The following is a 26,141-nucleotide window of genomic DNA, read 5'->3' as shown; positions in this document are numbered from 1 at the left end:
CACACACACACACACACAAATTATGCTGATTTTAAGTCTCCAGCAGTTCACAATGCTGAGTTAAGGTCTGTTGGCCAACTTAGGGGCACCAGCTCTCCTCTCATTTCCACAAAAACAAAACACGAATGTGTTTGCAACCTTCTCTGACATTGCAGAAGCTGTGGCTTTTAATTTCATGTTCTTAGGAAAGGTCAGTATAGAGAAACTGTAGATGACCCTTTCCTTGGACTGATGTAGAATCACAGTAACACTAATTTTCACTGATCTGGTGCATAATCACCAGTTTTCCTGAAACCAGCAGAATGCTTTAGTACACGTATTTCTTTCTTCTCTAATCAACACATTGGGTATTTATGCCCATGAATTCTTCATGTATTGTTGGGGAAATGGAGGTGATGATATGGTGGGTGGAGTACTGAGATGTCTGTGCTTTGGTTTGCGTAGCTTTGAGAAAAGAGCTAGAGAATGTCCCACTGCCCAGCATAATTAGTTCTTGTTGGTATGTACCTAAAACAAGAATACTAGGGGGGCGGCTGGGTGGCTCTGTTGGTTGAACATCTGACTCTTGATCTCAGCTCAGGTCATGATCTCAGGGTCCTGAGTCCAGGCCCCGTATTGGGCTCTACAATGGGCGTGGAGTCTACTTAAAAAACAAACAAGAATACTATGATTAGCACAGTAAAAATGTTTTGGTTGGGCTTTTTCCTTTGTATTAAGTATCTGTATGCATACTTGGTTCAGTGGTAAGGTACATTACCAGTTAAACACATATTTGTGTCCTTAGTATGTTTGGAAATGGTGTTTCTTGTAGGATCAACTCCCATATCCTACCCGTATAGTCTGCAATTAAAAGTGACTATTGTTTTTTGCTGTAAAACCTTAATAATAATGAGGACATATTTCTGTTTAGTAGCTGGCTACAAAAATCTATATTTTAAAAAATAACTGTGTTCTGTTCTTAGATACAGCCATTTCATGCAGACATCAATATCTACTAAATAGTGCATTTGGTGTTTGTGTTATATGCTTACTGTCCTTTTCACACAATAGACTTTCATATATACTTGATTATACTCCTACTCATTACTAAGGATGATTGTGGTTGCTGACTACATAGTCTTGCTACCTTAGTTATTTGGTCAAGCAAGTAAATAATTCAGAGCTTTTAGTTCTGTGAAACTTGCTCTGGCTGAAGTAAGAGCCATTCTATTATAGCTAATTTCACTATATGGTAATCATTTTTATAATGCACTGAAAACCTCATTTTGTTCTTACTGTAAGTATAATATTCTGTAAGATTTAGGACAGGTGATGTCTGGTCTGTTTTAATATTTGGAAAGGTCATTAGTTCTCAATATTTAACTCTGGGTTTTAAACAGGACTAAAGTGCCAACTTCTGACATGGGAAGAATGTAAATGTTTGTAGCAAACTAAGTGTCCTTCATTTACTAATTACTGGAGTGGCATATATAGTACAGATTGTATTTATTTCAGGCATTTTGAAATTAGTCAAGTTTAAGGGGAAAATTCACAACAGTCATAGTCTGTAATAAAGTCCATGAATATAATTTGTCTAAATTACAGGCCAATTTTTAGCAAATTGTTTATTTAAAATATTTGATTAAATTATTCAAAATGTTTGGATTTTTTAGTGCTATAGATTGTGGATTTGGACTTGTTATTCCGAGAATCATGCCAGGCAACAAGCATTTATTAGACCAGACTCTGTGGTAATAGTTGTTGGAGCCTTGGGGATACTCTATGCTTTTAAGGGTTTCACTTGAAAGTAACTCACCCTCTTTGTCTTGAAACAATAGGATTAGATGACCAGGAATTTCTCTTTTACTTCTGGAATTATTGATTTGTTGATTTAGTGTATTTTCAGGCAAGTCATGCAACTTGTTATTTTTAAGACTGAATGAAATAAAAATTAAAGTTTTAAAATTTCTTAGAAAAAGGAATTTTGTAATTATGAGGTGGCATTATTATTCACTTACCTGTTATTTCTGCAGAGGTCTCATGTAGGGATTTCTCTCAAATATGCAAGTACAAATCATCTTAAAAATACTTAAGTAAAAATTTAATAAGTTCCAACTTTAGGTAAGAGAAACAGAGATAATATTAAAGCCATTTCTGTTCCAGAATATGCTTTGCTACTTTTATTTGGATAGAGAAAAAATTAGGAGAAAGCTGGGCACTTACATAACCTTAAAGTATTACCTTTTCTCCTCATTTCTCTTGTTCAGATCTTTTGCTGTTTCTTATGTCTTGAATGGAGTTTTTGTCTATTTGATACATCTGACTGGCTTAAGATCAGACATCTGTATTATATACTTCATTGTTTATGTCTTCACCATAGTAGGGAAGTGATAATTTTGCTTTAATATGTTTTCTCTTTCCCCATCCACTAGACTTCAGAAGAGAATCAGTTTACTCCGTAAGTGTTTGGTACCATCTTTGTCCAGGGCACTATACGCTGTAAAGAGAATTAGTGGTAAGAGGGAATAAATAAAACAGCCCTTCCTTCGAGATTTTTTTTTTTTAGTCTAGTACTGAGAAACAATGTACTTAAAGTAAGATAGTGGGTTAGAATTGAAGAATTGCCATGATAGCTGTTAACCTTCTAACTTAAGTGGTTTTCAGAGTGTGGCTTAGGGACCACTTTGGATCTCCAAGACCCTTGCAGAAGGGGTCTGCCATGTCAAAACTATTCTCATAATAATAGAAAAATGCTACTTGCCTTTTTCAGTGTCATTCTTTCACAAGAGTACAATGGTGTTTTCCAGGAGTTATGTAATATATGATGACATCATCACCCAGACAGCAAATGGAGTATGTATTCTTGTATTTAAAATAGTGTTATTTTTGGGGCACCTGGGTGGCTCAGTTGGTTAAGCGTCTGCCTTCAGCTCAGGTCATGATCCCAGGGTCCCGGGATCCAGCCCTGCAGGGGAGCCTGCTTCTCCCTCTCCTTCTGCCTGCCCCTCTCCCTGCTTGTGCACGCGCACGGGCGCTCTCTCTTTCTCTCTCTCTCTGTCGAATAAATAAATAGAATCTTTAAATAAAAATAAAAGTGTTATTTTTTAAAGATTCTATTTATTTATTTGAGAGAGCATGCACAAGGGAGGGGAGGCAGAGGGAGAGGAAGAAGCAGACTCCCTGGTGAGCAGGAAGCTGGGGGTGGGGGGGGGGGACTTGATCCCAGGGCCAGGATCATGGTCACCACCTGAGCCACCTAGGCGCCCCTAAAAGTGTTATTTTTAATCTCTAATGTGGTAAATGTGTGTATAAACCACATAAACAATTGGTCTTTGGATTCCTTAATTTTTTAAAATGTGTAGGGTCCTATGAACAAAATATTTGAGAACTGCTTATCTAATCTCATTTATTTTTACCATATGGGAAGGAGGTACCCCTGTTGCCTCCTTTCTGAATCAGCTTTAATGAACATTATATACATATATTATTATTTGCAATTGATTTGTAGTATTTACATCTTGGTGTTGTATGGAGCACAGGTTTGAGTGGATCCGTTGCAGTTCTGATTATGAAAGCCACTTGAACTTTCTCATCCTTAGTTTCTTCATATGTAAATAAGACTTACAATGCTACACATTGTTATGAGCCATGAGAATCAAGGATGTAAATGAAAGTATTATATCATTCACAGATGTGCTAGAAATCAATAAAGTAGTGATTTTTGTATTCTTTTATTCAAAGGTGTCTGTTGGGGCAGCTGGTAGAGAGGAGTAGGAGTTTAGATTTGAGGACAGTTCTCATGGTTCTGCCTTTTCTTCCCCAGCTTTATGAAAGCTGAGAATTTCAATTTTATTGACCATAGGCTGTGGTAAGGGACCCTCCCATGTGAGTTGTGATGAGTAAAAAGATATGAGATTTATCAGACATGGTCAAAAGGATTACTTTGGTTGCCTGAGTGGCTCATCTCATTTGATACTCTATCTCTCCGGTGCATAGGATATCAGTTAACATTGAACTCAAAGGTGAGTTCCATTATGAGGGACCTGCAACCTCTGTTATCACTCTTTTGTTCAGTGTGTATATAAAACCACATCAGAATATTGTGAAGCATTTTAGATCTTGATTCTTCTATGCAGAATTAGGAGTTTGGATAAAAGTGAATGTTTCTTATTAAGTAGAGGGTAGGTGGATGCTCTGGGAGAAGTTTCTGTAACCGTGTTTGTTGTCCTTATTCTTATTAGTTTCATAACTATTCATGGGTACTTTTTTCTCCTTACGAGTACAGGAATTAAAATTGCTTTCCCAAGTATAGACTCTGTCAGCATGGTACACACCCAGGAATTCCATAAATAGAACAGTTCTCCATAGGTTTCCATAAGTCAGTGTCACTATATTCAGCTTTAATATATGCTTTAGTTAAAAAGCTTAATGATGCAGAGGTAGAAAAGTAACACCTAAGGTAGGGAGGCATGCTGGCTATTATTAGTTTCCCTGCACTTGCAAGTTGATATCCTCAGAAAGAACACGATTTTTAAAAAATCAACTGGTATGATGACTGAAATCATGGCCATGTGGAATCTAAAATCCAAGGAAGGCCAACAGCTATGACCTTGAACATCATATTTGGTGAAGGCCGTCTCCTGAAATGGTTCTTTGTGGAAGGGAAGGAGTTTGCTCTGTGGTATGTCTCTAAGAGACCAACCTTAAAATAGATAAATAGGAAGATTGATGGGAAATATTTCTAGAGCACCTCCCTGTGCCTAATGCTTTATGTGAACCTTCTCATTTAATCCTTACAATAACCCTGTAAGATAGATAATAATTATTATCTTACTTTTACAGATGAAGAAACTGAGGCTCTCAAAGTTGATATTGCTTGTCCAAGGTCTTAAAGCTAGCAGATGTAAGAACCAAAATTCAAAACCAAGCACTGACTCTCAAACCTATGTGCTGAACACTGCTTTAAACTGCCTTGTCAAAAAGAAGCTGAGGAGTAAGGGATGCTAAATGCTTTTTATTATTTCACATAATCCTTATAACAGCTCTCTCAGCTGGGTGTAATTATTATCCTCCTTTTTCATATGAGGAAACTGAGGCTTAAAGTCAGAGTATGCCCAAGGTTATGTTGCTAGGAAGTGGCAGAACAGGATTCCAAGCCAAGCTGTTCAAGCTCCAGAGTCCTCTCTTACCAACTATTCTCCAATAGCTATCATGTATGTTTCTTTTCTTGAGGCAACTCACAATTTAGTTGGGAGGAGGGGGCGGTGTGAGGGAGAGCTAGAGAGAAATCCACAGGTAAATAGGGTGATTAGTGCATAATAGAAGTGTGTGTAAAGTGCTTTTAGAAAACAGGTGAGGGGGGCGCCTGGGTGGCACAGCGGTTAAGCGTCTGCCTTCGGCTCAGGGCGTGATCCCGGCGTTCTGGGATCGAGCCCCACGTCAGGCTCCTCTGCTGTGAGCCTGCTTCTTCCTCTCCCACTCCCCCTGCTTGTGTTCCCTCTCTCGCTGGCTGTCTCTATCTCTGTCAAATAAATAAATAAAATCTTTAAAAAAAAAAAAAAGAAAAGAAAACAGGTGAGGAAGCGATACCAGTTGGAGGAGACAGTTTACAGAGAGGTGGTGACTTTGAAGTAGAATTTGAATGGTGGAAGGAGCTTACCATGGGGGACTAGTTATGGGATCGCAGTGGTTAGCAGGCAAACAGTCTCTCAGGAGAAATAATATGGCAGTACTAATCTTGGTAAACATGGAGGAATTTGGTGCATGAATTGTCTTTTTAATATCAAATTGTTTAAGTAAAATTGAAAATTTTCAACTTAGTTTCATGGTTTACTAATATAGAAAATAAAGAGATTTTGAACCACTCATACTTTGTTTTCTCTCTAGCTTGTATGTAGTTTTCTGTTAGTGTGCCATACTTTGTATAATAATGTGCTCCAGAAAAGTTATGGCCAATTGAGGTTCTGTAATCATACTTAAATGCAGCAGGGAACTCATTATTTAAAGGAATACTAAGATACCTCTGAAAAATGATAAATGAAGAAACATTTTGAAAATAATCACCCCTGCTTTATCTAGTTTAGGTATTTGGTTTAGGAGAATTCAGAGCACACTTAGATTTTTTAGTTCCTAATGTGAGAAAGCCAAGATTGTCAGACTGAAAGGCAAAACCACCCAGAACTCCCAACTGCCTCTTGAGAACTGCTTGTTCTACTCTCTTCCTTAGGCAGGATGTAGTGTTGTTTGTATTCCTGAGCCCGAACGAAGACTATAGTCTCCGAATACCTAACTTCGGTCTCTCTGTTCTCAAGTAAGCACATTTGTGGAAAGGGATGAGATGACATTTGGGCTGACCAGTTAAAGGATAGTTTATCTTTAGACACAGGGAGATGGGATAGAAGTATAGTGTTGGTGGGAGAAATAGCAAAGGAACTGAATCAGGACATTATATGGTTATAGGGATTTAGTGAGGCAAAGGAGAAGCCAGTTTGATAAGACTTTGAAGAAAACCGGAATTTATGTGTCCATTACATGCCAGGAACTCCGCTAGGTGTTTCACATGTATGAGCTCCCTAAGTCTTTGTAATAGTCCTATGAGGTAGCTTTTTATTTAAAGAAACAGCAGGCTTTTGTTTTGGATTTTAAAAATACTCTATTTTAAGAAGAGGAAACCTAATTCCAGAAATCGCAACTTTCTAAGTAACCAGGGAAATTCTGAGCCAGGCCAGTGGGCAACAAAAAGCAATAGTGGAAGAGACATCTTAGCAGTGCAGTAGAGGGGAACGGAGGTGGAACTGATTAGCTGTGAGAAGGGAAAGAGTAAAATATAACTGCAGGTTCCCAAGTGTCTATGAAATCCACAGTGCCAGTAAGAAAATAGAAGAGGAGCAAGTTTGAAGAAAAGGTGTCTAATTTACTTTTAGGCATCAATATATATAACTTGTGGAAACAGTGAGAGCAAGTGATGTTGCTAAAGAAAGTATAGAAGAGAAAGGAGATAGAAAGAGAGAACTGAAGTTTTAGTATGCAGGAAAACCTCTTTTAATTCTTCATTATGGAAAATTTCAAACTTACTCAGAAGTTAAGAGTTCAGTAAACCCCCATGATCCATAGCAGACAGTCGTTAATTTATGGCCACTTTTGACCATCTCTGTCTCCCCTCACTCCCCTCCCCTGATCATTTTGAAACAAATCCCTAGGAGTTGGGATTGTATGATTCTAACTTCTGTGTTGTTTTCAAGACACCCTCCCTCCTTGACAAAGTCTCATCCAACTTCTGCCTGAGTATTTCTGGAGATAAAGGTATGCAGTGCAGTGAAACAGCTGTGCCTTTTTTTTTTTTTTTTTTTTTACTTGCTCTAATTGTTAGTAAGGTTTCCCTTTTATTGAGCTGAAAACTTGAGCAGATTTATTACTTTGGCAAAGACACACGAGCCCATGCTGAAGTCGAGTAGATTTAGACCTCAGACTATTTTTATATTGGGTTTGTAGTAAACTTCTTTCTCTAAAGATCACAGTGTTTGCAAACAGTTTTACTGCTGCCATGTGATGGAGATGTCACCAGCTGGCACTCAGGGTGCTTATAGAGCATTCTTGAAGAAACATCTTACAGAAAAAACCTATTTTAGACATTAAAAAAGATTCAGATCCACATATGAGAAGAAGGCTTGGCTTCTCTTGTAGGTGTAAAATTTAAATACTGTATATTTTTAAAATGTTACCAAAGTAATGTACATTTTTAAATTAAACATGGTATTTCTTTTAAACTTTTACAGAAATACAACTCACCCCTTAAAATGTGCACTAATTATAAAATTCAGTTCAGTGCATTTTTACAAAGTGAACAGAAGAGCGTTCAGAGCAAGCAAATAGAATATTACCAGTGGTCAAGAAGTCCTTCGTATGCCACCCAGTCACTACCCTCCCTGCTCTGCCTAAGAGTAGCTACTATCTTGGCTTCTATCGCCATTGCTTTGGGGTTGGTTTTTATTATTTTATCTGTTTTTGAACTTTATATAAATTGAGCCATACTGTATGCACTCATTGTTTTTCTAGATTCTTCATGTAGCTCAGCAGTACCTTTGTGAAATTAATCCATGTCATTGTGTATGGATATAGTTCCTTGTGTTTGCTGTGGAGTTTTCCACTGTGTGATTGTACCTCAGTTTATCCCTTCTGTTGTTGATGAACTGTTGGATAGCACTGTTAAGAATATTCTTATACATTTGTGGGCATTTCTGTTGGATATATCTAGGAGTAGGTTTGCTGGGTCACAGGTTATGTATCTCTTCAGGTTTAGTAAATATTGCCACAGAGTTTTCAAAGTAGTTCTAATAGTCTACACTAGCAGTTTCACATCTTCTCCAGCATTTGGTATTGTCTTTTCATTTTAGTTAATGTACATAATTTAAAAATCAAATAAAAAATGAAATATAACAGAAGGACTTAAATGAAAGCAGTCACTTCCCAAAATCCTCTGCTTTCCTCACCTAAGTCAGACTTTTCAGAAGCAACCATTTGTAACTTTCCGTTTTTAACAGCTTTTAAGAGGTACTGATTAAGAACACAGATTTGGGAGCCTGACTGCTTAGATTCTTATTTTGGCTACACTGCTTACTAGCTGTATAACCTTGAGCAAGCTGTTTAACTACTGGGTCTCTGTTTCCTCATCTACAAAATGGGGGAATTATGGTGCTCATCTCATAGAATTGTTTAAAAATTAATAAATGTAATACTTTGTATATAGTAAATACTTGGTAAAGTTAACTTTGCTAATTGATTATGGTATTACCTCTGTATTGCTCAACAATGTTATATTGAGGTTCTTGATTTAACAATTTCAGAAATTGTCTATTGATTAACTTCTTTCTGAGGTAGGTAAGGATTTAGTTAGGTGTTGCCCTCTCTTACCTTCCCTCTGCCTTCTAATCTAGTTTTTTTGTTTTTTTAAAGATTTTATTTATTTGTTTGACATAGCACAAGTAGGGGGAGCTGCAGTGAGAGGGAGAAGGAGAAACAGCCTCCTCATCGAGCGGGGAGTGCGATGCGGGGCTCAATCCCAGGACCCTGGGATTATGACGTGAGCTGAAGGCAGACGCTTAACTGACTGAGCCACTCAGGTGCCCCTCCTAATCTAGTTATGATCATTGTTTTCAATTCATAAATTGAACTACATGCTTATTTATATATAATCAATAACATTTATGTTCTGTTCAGAGTTGTCTTCTTTGGTCTGTGTGTTTACATTGTTACTATGTCTGTATGATTTTTCCTTATTGTAGAGCTACCTAATACCCAGATTTAAGTTTCCTTCACTATATTCCAATTTCAAAATCTTTGTGCCATTCAAAGCAGTATATCCCTATAATCAAATTTGAATTCTTTTTTACCTAATTGCCTTTACCAAATTTTCAAGATTTAAATGAAAAATTAACCTCTCCCTTCTCATTCCTTCTGCCTATCTTGTCAGTTCCCCTTATTTCCTAGAGATCTCCTTGGAGCCTTCTTCACCTGTTCCATACCAGGCTTCTCTTGGCTTGTCACTTACCTGTCTTTTGGGTATAGTATATCATGGTTTTCTGGACTTGGATCCACTGTTTTCTGGATCACTTTCTTCTTTCTTGCTTTATGCCCTCATTTTGCTGGCATTTATTTTCATGTAGCTTTTTTTTTTTAAAGATTTTATTTATTTATTTGACAGAGAGAGACAGTCAGCGAGAGAGGGAACACAAGCAGGGGGAGTGAGAGAGGAAGAAGCAGGCTTCTAGCGGAGGAGCCTGATGCGGGGCTCGATGCCGTAATGCCGGGATCACACCCTGAGCCGAAGGCAGACGCTTAACGACTGCGCCACGGAGGCGCGCCTTCATGTAACTTTTTAATAAAGGATGCAGTCTCCAGCAGTCTGTTTGTTTTCTTCTGAACTTGTTTCCTTTTCTGTGTGAAATGAGAAATGATTTGCACCTGTGTTTCACCATGTTACTTTATGGATCAAGAACAATAATATACGTGAAACGATGAGTGTCTTTGCTGGGTCCCTTCAGTCCAGGTTTAGTGCATTATTCCTGCAGAAAACTGGGTGGCAATCAAATCAACCTCAGGGAATATAGACCAGGCTCTGGAGTTACATTTGAGTTCTGTTGTGGACTGAATTGTGTTCCCCCAGATTTATATGTTGAAGCCCTAACCCTCAGCGTAATGGTGTTTGAGGTGGGGCCTTTCATGAGGTAATTAAGGTTAAGTGAGGCCATAAGGATGGAGTTTTAATCCAGTAGGACCAGTGTCCTTATAAGAAGAGGAAGAAACATCAGGAGTGTATGTGCAGAGAGAAAAAGCCATGAGAGGACACAGGAAGAAGGTGCCTGTCTGCAAGTCAAGGAGAGAGGCCTCACCAGAAACCAAACCTCTTGGTACCTTAATCTTGACTTCCAGCCTCCAGAACTATGAGAAAATAAATTTCTGTTTTTTAAGCCACACGTGTTGTGATATTCTGTTTCAGCAGCCCTAATATAAGTTTGCGGACTAATATAAGTTTCAGTTTTGGCTTCAGTGTATAGTATTTGTGAGACCTCTAAGACCTACTTAGACCTGCTAATGCCCAGTTTTGGGGTGATGGTAAGGATTAAGTGAGCAAATGAGGCTTTGAGTCAGTAGCTGTTATGGTAACTGTTTAATAAATCTTTGTTTTTCATAAGCCTTGAAAGGGGCTATAAGTTATTTTAACAGAGCTGTCATTTATGCTTTTGTTTCTTATTTAATCGGATAATTCTAAGCAAGCATTTACATATCAAAGCAACAATAAGAGAAATTCTGGATAACTGGGTTGGGACTATTTAAACAGTTTTATTCAGGTATAATTCATATTCCATAAAATTCACCTATTTAAAACTTACAATTTAATGATTTTTAGTATATTCACAGATACGTACAACCATCACCACAGTCCCTCTTAGAGCTGTTTTATCACCTCGAAAAAGAAAACCCCCTACCCTTCAGCTGTCCTCCTCCTAACCCTCCTGGCACCCCAACCCTAAGTGCTAATGTACTTTATGTCTCTGTAGATTTCTCTATTCTGGATTTTCATATGAATGGAATCATATGATTGTGGCTTTAGGGTTTACTGCCTGCCTCTATTACTTCTTTCACTATTTTTTCCTGTCCCCTCTCTCTCCCCCTCTCCTCTCTTTCCCTCCCTTTGGCACTCCCATTATGTGTGTGTTGGTGTACTTAATGATCTCCCACATTTCTCTAAGGCTTTGTTCATTTTTCTTTATTTTTTCTCTTTGTTCTTTGGCTCACATAACCTCTGTTGCTCTATCTTCAATTTCACTCCTTTTCTTCTGCCAGTTCGTATTTATGGTTGAGAGCCCTTTTGGTGAATGTATTTCAGTTGCTTGTTTTCAGTTCTGGAATTCCTACTTTTTTTTTAATATACATAATTCCTATATTTTATTGATATTCTCTATTTGATGTGACATTGGCATAATACCTCCCTTTACCTCTTTAATCGTGCTATTAACATTTTTTGTGAACATATTTGTAATGGCTATTTTGAAGTCCTTTGCTGTTAAATCCAACACCTGGTCATTCTCGCTGGCAGTTTGTGTTGCCTGCTTTCTGTTTTATGGGTTAGAAAGAATTCTGCTTTCCTGATTCTTTGCATGCTTCACAATTTTTGTTGGAAATCATATATTTTAGATAATATTGTAACAACTTTGAGCACTGGTTGCCCTTCCCAGGGTTTATTTGTTTTTTAGTGATTGCCTGGGTTGTTTTAGGAAGTCTACCCTCTACCCCCATTGTGCTTATTGTTTTCACCAGTACCCTGGGGCATGTATTGTTCTACCATCTAATCCAGTCAAATTGTGGCTTTGAAGGAATAATTTCTGAGGTCTGTGTTTGATATTTGTTCTGACCCCAGGAGAGATCACCCAGCTGTCTTATTTCCTGTAAACTAGGCAGCCTTTATTATAGGCTGTATCTTCATTAAATCCAAGAATCTCCTTCCAGTTGCCTGACATCACAACCTCCGTTGTTCTTAATGAGCTTCTTCATATTCTATGGTAAATGAAGTTAGTTCCTTTGGGAGGAGATCAGGAGTTTTTTTTATGGCATGCCTTTCCCTTTCCAACCGCCTTAGCAAAAATTTTGAGCCAGGGCTCTGGAGCTGGGCATGGAACAATGGCAGACTTCTCTGTGAGTGACACCCCCACTCTAGAAGCTGGGTGCAAGGTGGGGGAGAGGGTGGCTGCAGCCTGGGGTACTTCAGGCTTGCCTCTCTTGGCATATAACCATTGTGTCCTGAGCCAGAGCAAAGATGACCAGGGCACTGTGCCCAATGTGAAATCTCCATTCCACAGATGGGGGCAGGGTCAAGGAAGGGAGCGCCCATCTCTTGACTATGCCTGCCTGGAATTTAGCCTCAGTACTAGGTAGCAGAAGGCTGGATGAGAAACACTGCTGTCCTGCTCCTCTCAGGAAGTCTCAGTACTGTGACTCCCTATGACTGGGAGCTGGAGGTGAGACCGCTTGTATTCTTGGCTTCAGCAGTCGAGTGTGGAATCTCTTCCTTGCTGAGCTTGTTCGAGGGAGTGGTTTTGGTTTAGGCACCACAGACTCACACCTTTCTTACCAAATTTTTGTAGATTTTCTTGAATAGAAGTTCCTTCATTTGCTCTTTACCCTTAGGGACATTTCATAGGCTTTACATGTTTTCTTTCTGGCTTTGTTTTTATTTTAATAATTCCCACCAGTTTTATTGCAGAGGGGGTCGATGGAGCTCTTCATGCTGTCATTTCAGAAGTTGATCTTTCTGGGTTGGCTTTTTAAGGCTTCTGCAGGAGGAAATACAGGTAGCTTGTTCAGGGAACTCGAATGAGAAAACTGACATTTTTAAGTTGATAGGTTAACAGAAGAAAAGGTTCATGAATTCTAAAGAAGGATAACGTGGTAGGATGGGAAGGTAAAAGGAAGGGGTTAACTGCTTTATTGTTTAGATTTCTTTATGGGTTTTGGGATACTTAAAGCTTTGGACTTAAAAATTTTGAAAACCAAGTGGCCTGAGAGAATGTGAATGTGTGGATTTTATTTATTAGCTTGGTGAACAAATAGTTTTATCCCACTGTTTAGTGTGTTATTTTTAAATGGAGTTCAGTTTGTGATTTTAGTGTAACTTTTGTGCATAAACACTTTTAGCAAACGCTGCTAGCAGCATTAATAAACCAAGTTAGATTTTATTCCGTAGAACACTGAAGTCACACACCTGTGGGGAATGTTTTTATTGAATTTTAAGTTTATATATGACAAAAGTTGATTGATCGAGCACCTGTGATTTAGCTGAATTGTTACAGTCAGAGATGCTTGTGTGTAGTATAGTGATCTTTGTAATGTTTTATGGAGTGACAGTGATGTGTTCTACAGGAGCTGGAAGACTTGTGTGTTGAAAGTACTCAACTACAATAATGTATTAACATAATAGATTTAGTTCCTAATTTTTTTTCCTTTCAAAAATTTGGTGCCCTTTTGAATCAAATGACTTCAAATGCAGATTAAGGCACTGAGGAGGACTTTCTGCCTTCCCTGTAATTCAGAAGCAGGAGAAAAGCACTGAACATTGTTTGTATACCTACTTATCTTTCCCTAAAAAGTTTTTCCTTTGATCCTGTTCATTGGGAAACCGTAAAACAGTATTTCTCCCCCTCTATCAATATCTTTCAGTATAAACTGCAGTGGGCTATTCATATATTCTAAATGTTTATTTAATTTTTAGTGTTGAATTTTTATAAATCAGCTCAACACATACTTGAGTCCTGATGGTTTGCATGAGGGGTACAAACAGTGTGAGAACTGGCTGCATTTGAGATTTCAAGGCATAAATGCACAGCAATTTAAGTGACTGCAAAATAAAGTGAAAGCAGTGCGTGTGCTCTGCTGTGATCAGGACCTAAAGCCGATTACGGAAAGCATTTAGGATTTGGCTAGGCTTTGAGACGTAGGGAAAACATTCAGTTAGTTCAAAAGGCCTGGAAAGCAGGAACGTGCATGGTATCTTCAGCGTACATGAAGTGACTACACTTTCTAGATAGGAAGGTTTCTGATAAGGAACAATGCCATTGGAAAGATTAATTATGGTGGACCTTAGATGTGAAACCAAGAACTTTTGACAGTCTGTTTTTGTGTGTGGTTGGTGAGAAGCCATTGAAGCTGCTGTGTCTGGTGACAGTGTGTAAGGTGAATTGAAAACTATAGGCCCCTGAGCCCAATTTTCTCTTCATTTTCCTTGTCCTTTGCTTTAATGAAGGAGTATGGATTGTGTTTCAAATTAAAGGTTTTAAAGCCTACAGTTCATAACTCAGCACAGGCTTCTTCATGAAAACCAGATTATTAAAGGATAAGCACATACAGGCCTGAATTATTCATAGGTAACTGAAGTGTTTGGGCTTTGATGTAGTCAGACTAGCTTGAATTCTGGTTTTGCCAGCCACCATGTAACATTGAACAAATCCTTTAACTTACGAGGGTCACTATTCTCATCTGGATAGGGAAGCTCTATCACCCTCTCAGGGTTGTGAGCATTACATAAGAGAAAGCTTGGAAAGCTCTTAACACACTGCCTGGCAAATAGTAGACAGTTCTGATGAATACCTTTGCTAACATTAATTGTTGTTATTATTAATCATTATCACGTACTAATTACTATGAATCCTATTGTTTCCAGGAACAGTGCATTCTGAATTTTGATCTTGTACTGTAGAAACACTCTTCCCATGTGGTCCACAAAGAGTTGCTGTCCTGCCCCCGCCCCACCCTCAAGTTTCAGGGTCTAATAGTGGTTTTTAGATTGTCTTTTTTCTTCTGAGTGTCCTGCCTTGTCAATGAGGGCATGGCAAAAAAGACCCAGGAAGTCTGGGTGCCGCAGAGAAGAAACCATCTGCTGCTAGTTGTAGAGGAGTATGATAAGCTTTGGGTTTTTAGGGCTCATGCAGTATTAGGTTTTTGTTTTATGTTGCTTTCCTACAGGTAGGTTTTGTTATTACTCTTTAAACTGTGGTGTTTATTGTCCAAAAATTTAGACTTATCTTTACTTTTCTCAGGTTTAAGCCGTTTTTTCCATTCCAAACTTCACAAGGATTTGAGGAAGATGAAGAGCATATCCATATACAACAATGGGCACTTACTGAAGGCCGCCTTAAAGTTACATTGTTAGAATGTAGCAGGTATGTTCTTTGTTTAATTATTGCTACAATGAGAAAGAAAGTGCAGTGAAAATATATTTAAGCATATTTGTGTTTGTTCCCCCTTTGTGTTAATTTATTACGTATGATCTGTAAATCTTTAATCATAAATTTCATAAACTAGTCCTTTCCAGCTTGGAAAAAATATAAACTGTATTTTAGAAAGTATTCTGATAGGATCATTCAGTAATTCTCAGACTTTTTAGATGCTTGATGCTCTGTTGGCATATCTCTAATTTACTAACTACGGGAGAGCTATTTAGGGTATAACATTTTTGAGACTTGTATGTGATAATTGGAAATACCCTGGATGATACGTGGTATGGCTGTGTACCCATAAAACTCTACATATAAATTTCATAATTTTTGTGTGTCATGAAATATTCTTATAATTTTTTTCAATCATTTAAAAATGAAAAAACCTTTGGTAGTTTATAGGCTGCACAAAAACAAGCAGGGAGCTAGATCTGGCCCATGGACCATAGTTCACTATTCCCTGCCTTAGATATTTTACCATACTAAGCTTCTTGTGTTGACTCCCCACTGTTTTCCAGGCTGAAGGCCCTACCCCATTTTCTGCTTCTTGAAACCAAACTTCCTTGACCCACATCAACAGCTGCCTCTTTAATGTGTCTCCTAATCATTTCAGTATAAGTATACTGTCCTTATGCTACATTTCTGTGACACTTGTTTGTACCGCTTATTTGGTACTTGTCACTTCTATTTTTATTTCCAGCCCATAATAAAAACAAGTGCCTGAGTACACACTTATATTTTGTACCTAATATATTTGTGTCCTTGCTAATAGGTTAATTTTAAGTATACTAATAATGTGCTAAATTTTTTTTTTTGTTTTGTCTTGGAGTGATTCAGTGTTGTACATCGTTATGTCAAAGACTAAAAAGGAATTCTTTTATCAAAGACTGAATATGCTGTAGATTTTGTAAAAGGGACTGTACTGTACAGTAAAATGGCATATACAATAAAAACACAACTCTACACAAGTTTAAATTTGAATTGGCTAAGTTAATATGGTATGTAAGCATGACTATTAAATATCTATTTATAATTTGGGCTTGTCATATTAACATTAGGAAGGACATTTTTCAAGTGACCTGTGTGTCTAAGGAAATTTTGAACAGATGTTTTTTTTTCTTTCAGTGAATTTTCTTGTAGATTCACATTTCTTGTAGATTCACAATCATACCATTGGATTATCTTTCCAAAATAGTCATAGCAACTTTTAAACATTAGAAGGGCAATTTTGGACAAAATTTCTTTACCCTATCTACCTACTCATCTACCCTTGCCCAAACCTGCAAAGATAGCCTCAAAGGAGATTTATTATTCATTTATTCAGCATACATTTGTTTACTATGATGTAGATGATGTATAATAAAGAGATAGTGTTCTAGGAATTTTTATTTATTTTTATTTTTTAAAGATATTATTTATTCATTTGAGAGAGAGACAGAGACAGAGAGCACAAGCACAGGGAGAGGCAGAGGGAGAGGGAGAAGCAGACTCCTCGCTGAGCTGGGAGCCTGCCATGGGGCTCCATCCCAGGACCTGGAGATCATGACCTGAGCTGAAGGCAGACACTTAACCATCTGAGCCACCCAGGCATCCTCTGTTTTGTTGTTGTTGTTGCTGTTGTTGTTGTTAAGATTTTATTTATTCATTTGAAAGTGTGCTAGGAATTTTTAAAAACTAGTTCTTTCGCCTTAATGTTGCTGGTGGAATTATAGATTGATTATACGTCTGTTGGTTGTTCCTATTTATTGGTGTCACCTTTGCTCACCATTCTTTTGTTTTTTTTATCTGAGATACTGCTTGCTTAAAGCTTTGCTGTCAGCCTTGAATCAAAGACTTCATGAAGGCACTGAACAAGTGTAGTTAGGCATTATTTAGGTCATGTTGGATGATAGAAAGAAAAGCATTACAGTTTGTGAATGTTTGTATCCTACTTTGTTTTAATAAAGAACTATATAATGAATCTCTGAAAGAACACATAAGAAACCAGTAAAAATTCTTATGGGGTATAGGAGAGGGAACTGTGTTGATGATGGTTGATGAAGGTGAGAGGCAGACTTTTCACTATAGACTTTTATATTGTTTGATTTTTGTTACTGTATCACTAGTCAAAAAATTAAAAATTAAGGACCAGTATTTCTAGGAATTTGATACAGAAAGCATGGACAGTAGTTCTTAAGTCTCTCACATTTCTAGAAGTTGAAGGGGAAAGCAGGGAAAATGGTCTGTTCTTAAGTTCCTCCTGTAAACTCCGGTTATATTGCCATCACGTTCCCCCAGGTGATAGTTTAATCTTGGGAGGAAGCACACTATCTAAAGCGTTTTCCAGTCACTATCTATATAAACCCAACCATGTAAAGTTACCTAGTATTGTGGTGCTGTGTTATTTTCACACAGTTTAAGGATTACTTAAAATTGTTTATGAAGGAAAGAATAAATTACTGTTTTCTACTCATCCCTGACTTTTTGTCTTCGAATTGAATTCTAAACATTCTTTTCATATTCTCCTCATTAAAATCTTACTTACATTGTTTTTCTTCTAAACTTTTTTCTTAGTATAAGAAGTAGAACTCTCAGGTCAGATAAATTCCAAGTCTGTAGGATTTAAACTAAAGAGGACATAATATTGTAATCTAAGCATATTTTAATAATTTTTCCTACTCCTGAATGTAAACTTATCTTGTGTGATATATTGTAAACTCTAAAGCAGAAAGAAAGTGACACTGTAAAGAAAGTGGAAGAAAAAATAAGCGCCATTTTTTTGGAGGGAGGGCAAAAAAAAATCCTTATCATTTCAGTTTTGGAAACTTAAAGGTTAAGACTCTTGAAATATTTTTACCATGACTACTTCATTTAGTGATATGAAAAGGTTTGAGGCAAATAGAATAAAATTATTGAATGATCAAATTTTTAAAAGAACATAAATATTTTTTTAAAGATTTATTTATTTATTTTAGAGAGAGGGAGAGCATGTGCATGGGGAAGGGACAGAGGGAGAGGATCTTAAGTGGACTTCCAGCTGAGCTCGGAGCTCAATCCTGGGGTTTGATCCCATGACCCATGAGATCATGACCCTGACGCTCAACCCACTGAGCCACCAAGGCGCCCCAGGAACATAAGCATTTAAAATTAAAACATTTCTGTGGACCATTTGTAGGTGGATAAGTTGTTTTGAATTAGCATGCTGTCATGAGTTAAAGTTTCCTGGGTTTTTAGCAATTAGACATGAATATTCACATTTCTCTTGCTTGAAAGAGACCTACCTACATGTCCAGGTTGTTATAATGTCATATGTATCATTTACTATTGTTAATAGTTTTAGGTTAACATTCTTATAAATGCTTACTTCTTAGGCTTGTAGAACTTGACGTTGAATCTGGTAAAAATAATGGAACTGTAGTAATTTTTTCCCAAGTCCATAAAATAGAACATCAAACTCATTATGCCCAGACAACCGTAGTTCTCTATGAGGATTTCTTTTGCTTTCTTAAACTTTTTAATTTAAAGTAAAGCCTGCGTTGCAAGGACTTTTTTTTTTTTAACTTTATTTTGATGTAGTTTCAGACTTACAGAGTCTGCATGAAGATTTTTTATCAAACTTACCTGTTGTAAGGCTTTAAAATGCATTTTACCAATGAGGAAACAAATCAGAAGTATCCGTAGGGGGGAAAAAAAAACTTTATGCTTTGGAAATATTTTAGTTGTACAACTGGAAACTTTATGCTTTGAAGGCAACATAAAGTGGAAATAATACTGGCATTTGAGTTAGAAAGTGCTGTGTGCGTATCCTAGCCATGTGCTTTTATTGCTGTATATCCTTAGACAAGTTGCACATCTGTAGAATGGGCTAGGATGCTTGCTGCCTTGCTGGGAATTGTGATCAGAGATAGGTACATAACCCACAGTGCCTGCTGCATAGCAGGCCTTCAATAGATGTAGCCTCAATTTTTTTTTTTAAGATTTTTATTTACTAATTTGAGAAAGATTGCACAAGTGCCAGGGGTTGGGGGATAGAAACAGGGAGAGGGACAAGCAGACTCTGCTGAGTGAGGAGCCCAGTGCAGAGCTCTGTCCCCCAACCCTGAGGTCATGACCTGAGTCAAAATCAAGAGTCAGATGCTCAACCGACTGAGCCACCCAGGTGTACCAGTAGTGTCTATTATTATGCCTTAATATAATCATAGTATTTATCAAGAAAAAAACAAATCTTTAAACAAAAGTATATTTCTTTGCATATTTGGTTGTGAGAGCTGGAATTTTTTTTTTTAAAGATTTTGTTTATTTGAGAGAGAGCACGAGTCGGCAGAGGGAGAGGGAGAAGCAGACTCCCCGTGGAGTAGGGAGCCGGATGTGGGGCTCCATCCCAGGACCCTGAGATCATGACCCGAGCCGAAGGCAGACACGTAACTGACTGAGCCAGCCAGGTGCCCCCTGGAATTTGAATTTTATTACTTTAGAAGGGTGTCACAGTGTAAAGGGAAGTTATTTTCTGAGTATCTGAAATATAGTTTTGAATTTCCCAATTAAAAACTTGGGGGCAGAAACACAACTTTGCTTGTAAGAATTGGTTCTAACACTTTGTATTTGTCAAATTTTTTAAAAACAGTCATTCTGAAATTTTTTTCATTGACTAAAGCTGATTTTTTTAACCATAGATGAACTCAGTTGCTGTATTCATAGCACTGCTATTAGAAGATTAAATTTCACATTCGTGTTGCAATCATATTGTTAAGATTATCTTTAGATTTATAGTTTATCTCATAAATTATTTCCATCCTAAAGGATTTGAAGTATTTTGCAGAGAAAATATATGCCCATGTGCAGTTAAATAGAAGATAAACTATATCAAAAATAACCATATAGAGAAGAAAAGACCAATTTTCTGGCAGCAAAGGAAACTTGATGGATTACTTAGTTCTTATTTTCTGGTATATTCTACATATTTTTCAGGGGAAAAGAAATTCTGGCACCAAATTCCAGATGAAATTTGTCATATATGTCTTTATGTTAAAAGACATTGATGTAATAGATACATTTTCTTTTCTTTGGCTTATTTTATCAACCAGTTACGTTTTAAATAAACTAAGATTGTAGTTGGGGAAGGCAAAGCCTATGAAATTTTGTTGTGTGAGAGTTCTGTACTCTAAAGCAGTATATTTAGGGTAGCCTGTCCTAATTATAGATAGGAGATTCTGATTAAGGTCAGTTCTTCACTGAGTCACACTGTTCTAAAGTCTGTATTTTGTCAGTAGCTTCTGAAGTGTTTTGTTTTACTGGGTTCCAAAAATAACATCAATTAAAAATTTTTCAAATGTTAAGACAGAAAACCACAGCAGTTGACATTCTACTTTATTACCAGGAGTTTTCCCTTATTCCCCCATTATCTATTATCAGCATGGATGCATGGGTTCCGATTTTTTCCCTTACTATCCTTAATTATTTTGGTGCCTAAGTTGTCCCAAATTTGGCCTCTAGGAGCTTCTTCAAACTGGCTCCTATATGCTGCTGCATCTGACATAAGCCTGTCTTTTTTTAAATTTTTGTTTAAGTCTTTATCACTTTGTGGTATAACAGGCTGTTCTAGGTTCATTTTGTATCTTCTCTGTCACAGTCCTAGAATCAGCTATTTTTCTAAAGAGCCCTGGTTCCTTTTAGTAGGAAATACTAAAAACCAAGATCTGGGTATTGGGTGTATTCATTGCTACTCATATATAATCATAGGCCCCATTAGTGGACAGTTAGCATATAGACACTTACAGGTATATAATACATACAACATATACATAATTTAAAAATCATGAATTGACCCAGTATTTCTAATTCCAGTTCATTCTCATAGCGTGGTTCCTTGCCTTGGTTCTTGCTGCTTTCATATATTTGTCCCTTGAACCCTGGCTCCCAGTAACATCACAATTTACTCATTTGCTTAATCCCGTAATACATCTCAAATAGTTTCAGAATTGCTTTGTCTGTATAAGTAGAGAAAACATACTTAGGAAAAGAAATTAAGGATTTATTTGCAGTTCTCCCCTACTCTACCCAAGATTAAGGGTATATGGTCAAGTACTATAATCATGAATTAGATTAATTTTCTCCCTTCAGTGTGTTATGTTACTCATTTGAAATATAGCTGGGTTTATTTTTTTTCTGTTTGCTTTCAGTTTCACTCCCTCCCAACCCTGCCTTTCCATCCTTACTGATTTTTATTTTAATATGTGGGGCATTAACATACTTCCAAAACCAAAAACTATACCAAAACATATACAGACAGTCCTTACTCTGCCTGGAACTATGTTAACCAAAACCCTGCATATCAGAACACTGCAAAGCAGGGACAGAGTTCTCGTATGTAGTGACTCAAAGTAAGGACTGCCTGTACAGTCATTCAGATCTTCTGTATCTTTACTGATTTTTTTTCATCTAGTTCTGTCAATTACTGAATGAAAGTGTGTTTAAATCTTCAAGCATGACTAGGAATTTATCTCTTTTTTGTAGTTTTATTAGGTGCATATTTCTTCTTCTTTTTTTTTTTTTTTAAAGATTTTATTTATTTATTCGACAGAGATAGAGACAGTCAGCGAGAGAGGGAACACAAGCAGGGGGAGTGGGAGAGGAAGAAGCAGGCTGCTAACGGAGGAGCCTGATGTGGGGCTCGATCCCATAACACTGGGATCACGCCCTGAGCCGAAGGCAGACGCTTAACCACTGTGCCACCCAGACGCCCCTGCATATTTCTTCTTGATATATTGACCCTTTTACCATTATGAAGGGTCCTTTTTTGGTCTCATAATATTTTTTTGTCTTGATATTTATTTTGTCTAAATTGATAAAGCTGCTATAGTTTTCTTATGTTTATTGTTTGTACGGTTTCTGTGTTTTTTTCTACAATATTTTACTTTCAGTCTTTTTGTGTTTTATATTTAAATATAAACGGTTCTTTTGTGTATAGTCTAACAATCTCTGCCTTTTCATTGGAGTGTTTAGTTCATTTACATTTAATGTAATGATTAAGTTCTGTTTAGGTCTGTCCTTTTGCCATTTATTTTTTGTCTCATCTGTTTGGTTTGGTTTTTTGCTCCTCTGTCCCTTCTTTCTGTTCTTCCTGTATTGTGAATCAAATATTTTTAGAATTTAGACTTGATGCAGACCTTCAATTTGTAAAAAGCACAGTATCTCTGAAGCATGGTAAAGTGAAGCACAGTAAAAGGAGATATGCCTATATTGGGGAGGCAGCTTCCAGGTGACATTTTGATGGAATTAATCCTTTAATAGCACTATGTCCATGTTATATAGGAAAATGTTTAGTTCTTCTGTAGAGAAGCCTGTTAACCTCATGGATTTTGAAATTCATTTACAAGACAAGCTGTTTTAGAAGTTACAACCACAAAATAATTTCTACCTTGCATTGGTTTGTGAACCCTTCATTTAGGTTATGTATTGTTTGATTCTGCTCACTTGGTTATTTTTTATTCTAGTGGTAACTGTTTTTTAAAAGAAATTTTCTGAAGCAAATAAGGCTAAATCTTTTTTCCTCTGTGTAGTTGATAAGTGGGTGTTGTTATATTATCAGTATTTACTTTAATGTTTGATATTTTATCTTTTTTAAAAAGGGAAAATACCTAGCTTAATTTGAAGATATTTGGGAGCATGATTCTGCAAATACTTATATTATTAATAGCATTTATTACCTGCAATATATAATATACAGTAGACATTTTGCATTCCTTATTTCCAGCTCTCAGAATATCTTTACAAAATCAATAATATTATATCTATTTTATAGATGATGAATTGAGATCTGTAGGTTACTTGTCCAAGACATCCTATCTAGAATTTTAATCTAGGTTTGTTAGACTCCAAAATCCCTCATTCTGTTATCTTTATATCCTTTAAAAAAAAATTTATCAAGGAAAAATATGGTCCTAAAATTTTTCATTTTATGTTAGAAATATTCAAATTTGGGGAATTTTTTACCTATTTGAGGGCAAGACATTATTTTTTAAATGTTACCTTTTCAGGAGGATCTTGGAACAGATCTTGTGTACCAATAAGAAAGTATAATTTAGATGAAGGCTGAAGTCTTTCCTTCATGGAAGAAGAGATCAGAGGAAATTAGCTCAAATATGAGACATTTAAATTTGTGTGAATGATGTTAAAAAATGGGAGGAATTACTTGGAATTGCTGCTGAATATTATTCCTTCAGGTCTTTAAAGTTATATACATCTGTAACTATAAAGGTCTGTAACTGAATTTGATATGACCCCACCAAATGAACTGAATTGCTGTAGAGATCTTGAGACTACACCTGTATTTATTAGCTGCTGAAGCTCCTCTAGGGGAAAAAAAAAAAAAAGATTAGTTTCTATACATTTCTCTAGGCTGTAGTTAAATAACCCTCCCTATAATTAGGTTGCTTTCAACTAGAAGCAGACTTTTCAGAAGATTCCAAATTTGGAATTCATCTGTCCTGGGTTTCTCTTTTCTTCCCCCACCTCCTCTTCTCTAAGGTTATTGTGTTGGAAAAGAGTATTGTTTCTTTTGTAATTGCATATACCCACTGCTATTACATATAGCAAAACAGCTGCTTTAATTCCTCTGATGTCTGAATTGTAAACGAATTTAAGAAAATTAAATAGTAATTAGCTAACATAAAACTACAGCTCTGTTTTAAAATGCCAGATTCCAAAATGTTTTACATGTGATGTTAGTATGCTATTGACTTATATATGATACCTTCAACAAGGGTGAAGTGAACTATAAAATGAACTGTGGCCAGAACATAAAATTCAAAAGAATGTTATAGCTTTGAATTTTCCCTTTCTTTACACCGTTATGCCATAACTGCCAATCAGTACTTCTAATGTTTTTTATTTGTAGATAGGATTGATGATTTTAACCAAAAGATTACCACCTCTTTCCCCCCTTTTTCTGTGAAAACTTCTTGAATTCATTCATCTCAATTTATGTAGCCCAGACCTTCATTCACTAGCTGTGTGATCTTGGGTAAATTACCCAAACCTCTCCATGCCTTAATTTTTTAATCTGTAAATCAGGGTAATAATAGTACCTGTCACATAGAGTAATTGTAAAAATTGAGTGGGATAATAAACGTAGAAGCTCTTAGAACTGCCCCATGGTAATTGTTAGCTGCCACCACTGCTCCCAGTTCTTCTATCACTACTGCCATCACTTTTGTGTAAATAGTGTGGTGAATACGGAAAAGTGGGAAGTCCAGTGCCTGTGCTCTAGAAACTTAGAATGTAGTTGGGGCTAACAGACAAAAACAGATGTATAAACAAGCCAACTACACCAAGGCTGTCTGATTTGAAATGAGACTGAGAGAATAAATACTATAGAAATTTAGTGCAAGGAAAAATTACTCTGGTGTTGAAGCTGCTATGGAAAACCTCATGGGTATGAGGTCTATCTTCCAAGACAGGTAGACAGATGGATGGTAAATTTTAGAAAAAGCCAATAAGATAGTGTAGGTGATTCCATTATTATTTAACATAGCACTAGATGTCTTTAGCGTCAGCAATCAGACAACAACAACGACAAAAAGAAAAGGCATCCAAATCAGCAAGGAAGAAGTCAGACTTTCAATATTTGGACATGACAGTGATACTGTATGTAGAAAACCCAAAAGATTCCACACAAAAAAAAAAATGCTAGAACTAATATGTGAATTCAGCAAAGTCATAGGATATAAAATCAATACATAGAAATGAGTTGCATTTCTATACACCAATAATGAAGCAGCAGAAAAAGAAATCAAGGAACCAGTCCCATTTACAATTGCCCCAAAAACAATGAGATACCTAGGAATAAACCTAACCGAAGAGGTAAAAGGTCTGTACTCTGAAAACTATAAAAACACTTACGAAAGAAATTGAAGAAGACACCAGAAAATGGGAAAAAGTTCCATGCTGATGGATTGGAGGAGCAAACATTAAAATGTCTACACTAGCCCAAGCAATCTATACATTTAATGCAATCCCTATCAAAATACCACCAGCATTTTTTACAGAGCTAGAACAAACAATCCTAAAATTTGTTTGGAACTACAAAAGACCCTGAATAGCCAAAGCAGTCCTGAGAAAGAAAAGCAAAGTTGGAGGCATCACAATTCCGAGCTTCAGGCTAGCTATATTCCAAAGCTGTAGTAATGAAGACAGTATGGTACTGGCAAAAAACAGATGCATATATCAGTGGAACAGAATATAAAACCCAGAAACAAACCTACAACTATGTGGTCAGCTAATCTTCAACAAAGCAGGAAAGGATATCCAGTGGAAAAAAGTCTCTTCAACAAATGGTGTTGGGAAAACTGGACAGCAACATGCAGAAGAACGAAACTGGACCACTTTCTTATACCATACACAGAAATAAATTCAAAATGGATGAAAGAGCTAAATGTGAGACAGGAAACCATCAAAATCCTATAGGAGAACACAGGCAACAACCTTCTTGACCTCAGCCATAACAACTTCTTACTAGACATATCTCTGGAGGCAAGGGAAACAAAAGCAAAAATGAACTATTGGGACTTCATCAAGGTAAAAAGCTTCTGCACATCCAAGGAAACAATCAACAAAACTAAAAGGCTGCCGGAGGAATGGTAGAAGATATTTGCAAATGACCTGTCTGATAAGGGGTAGTATCAAAAATCTATAAAGAGCGTATCAAACTCAATACCCAAGAAATAAAAATAATCCAATTAAGAAATGGGCAGAAGACATGAATAGACTTTTTTCCAAAGAAAACATCTAGATGGCTAACAAACATGAAAAGATGCTCAACATCATTCATCATCAGGGAAATACAAATCAAAACCAAAATGAGCTACCACCTCACACCTGTCAGAATGGCTAAAATTAACAACACAGGAAACAACAGAT

The 26,141-nt window shown here is 36.7% G+C and overlaps 1 protein-coding gene across 1 annotated transcript in view; it reads left to right on the top strand.

Annotated features, from left to right (window-relative positions):
• The window catches only part of PDZD8 (PDZ domain containing 8), an 82,826-nt gene that overhangs the window by 10,422 nt on the left and 46,263 nt on the right, over positions 1–26,141 (top strand). The window contains 1 exon segment of the mRNA XM_034663339.1: positions 15,069–15,191. Coding sequence (XP_034519230.1) covers positions 15,069–15,191 — 123 coding nt within the window.

This window comes from Ailuropoda melanoleuca, chromosome 6 (genome assembly GCF_002007445.2).
Source record: "Ailuropoda melanoleuca isolate Jingjing chromosome 6, ASM200744v2, whole genome shotgun sequence".
Taxonomy (NCBI): Eukaryota; Metazoa; Chordata; class Mammalia; order Carnivora; family Ursidae; genus Ailuropoda; species Ailuropoda melanoleuca.
This window is presented reverse-complemented; position numbering and strand designations above follow the sequence as displayed.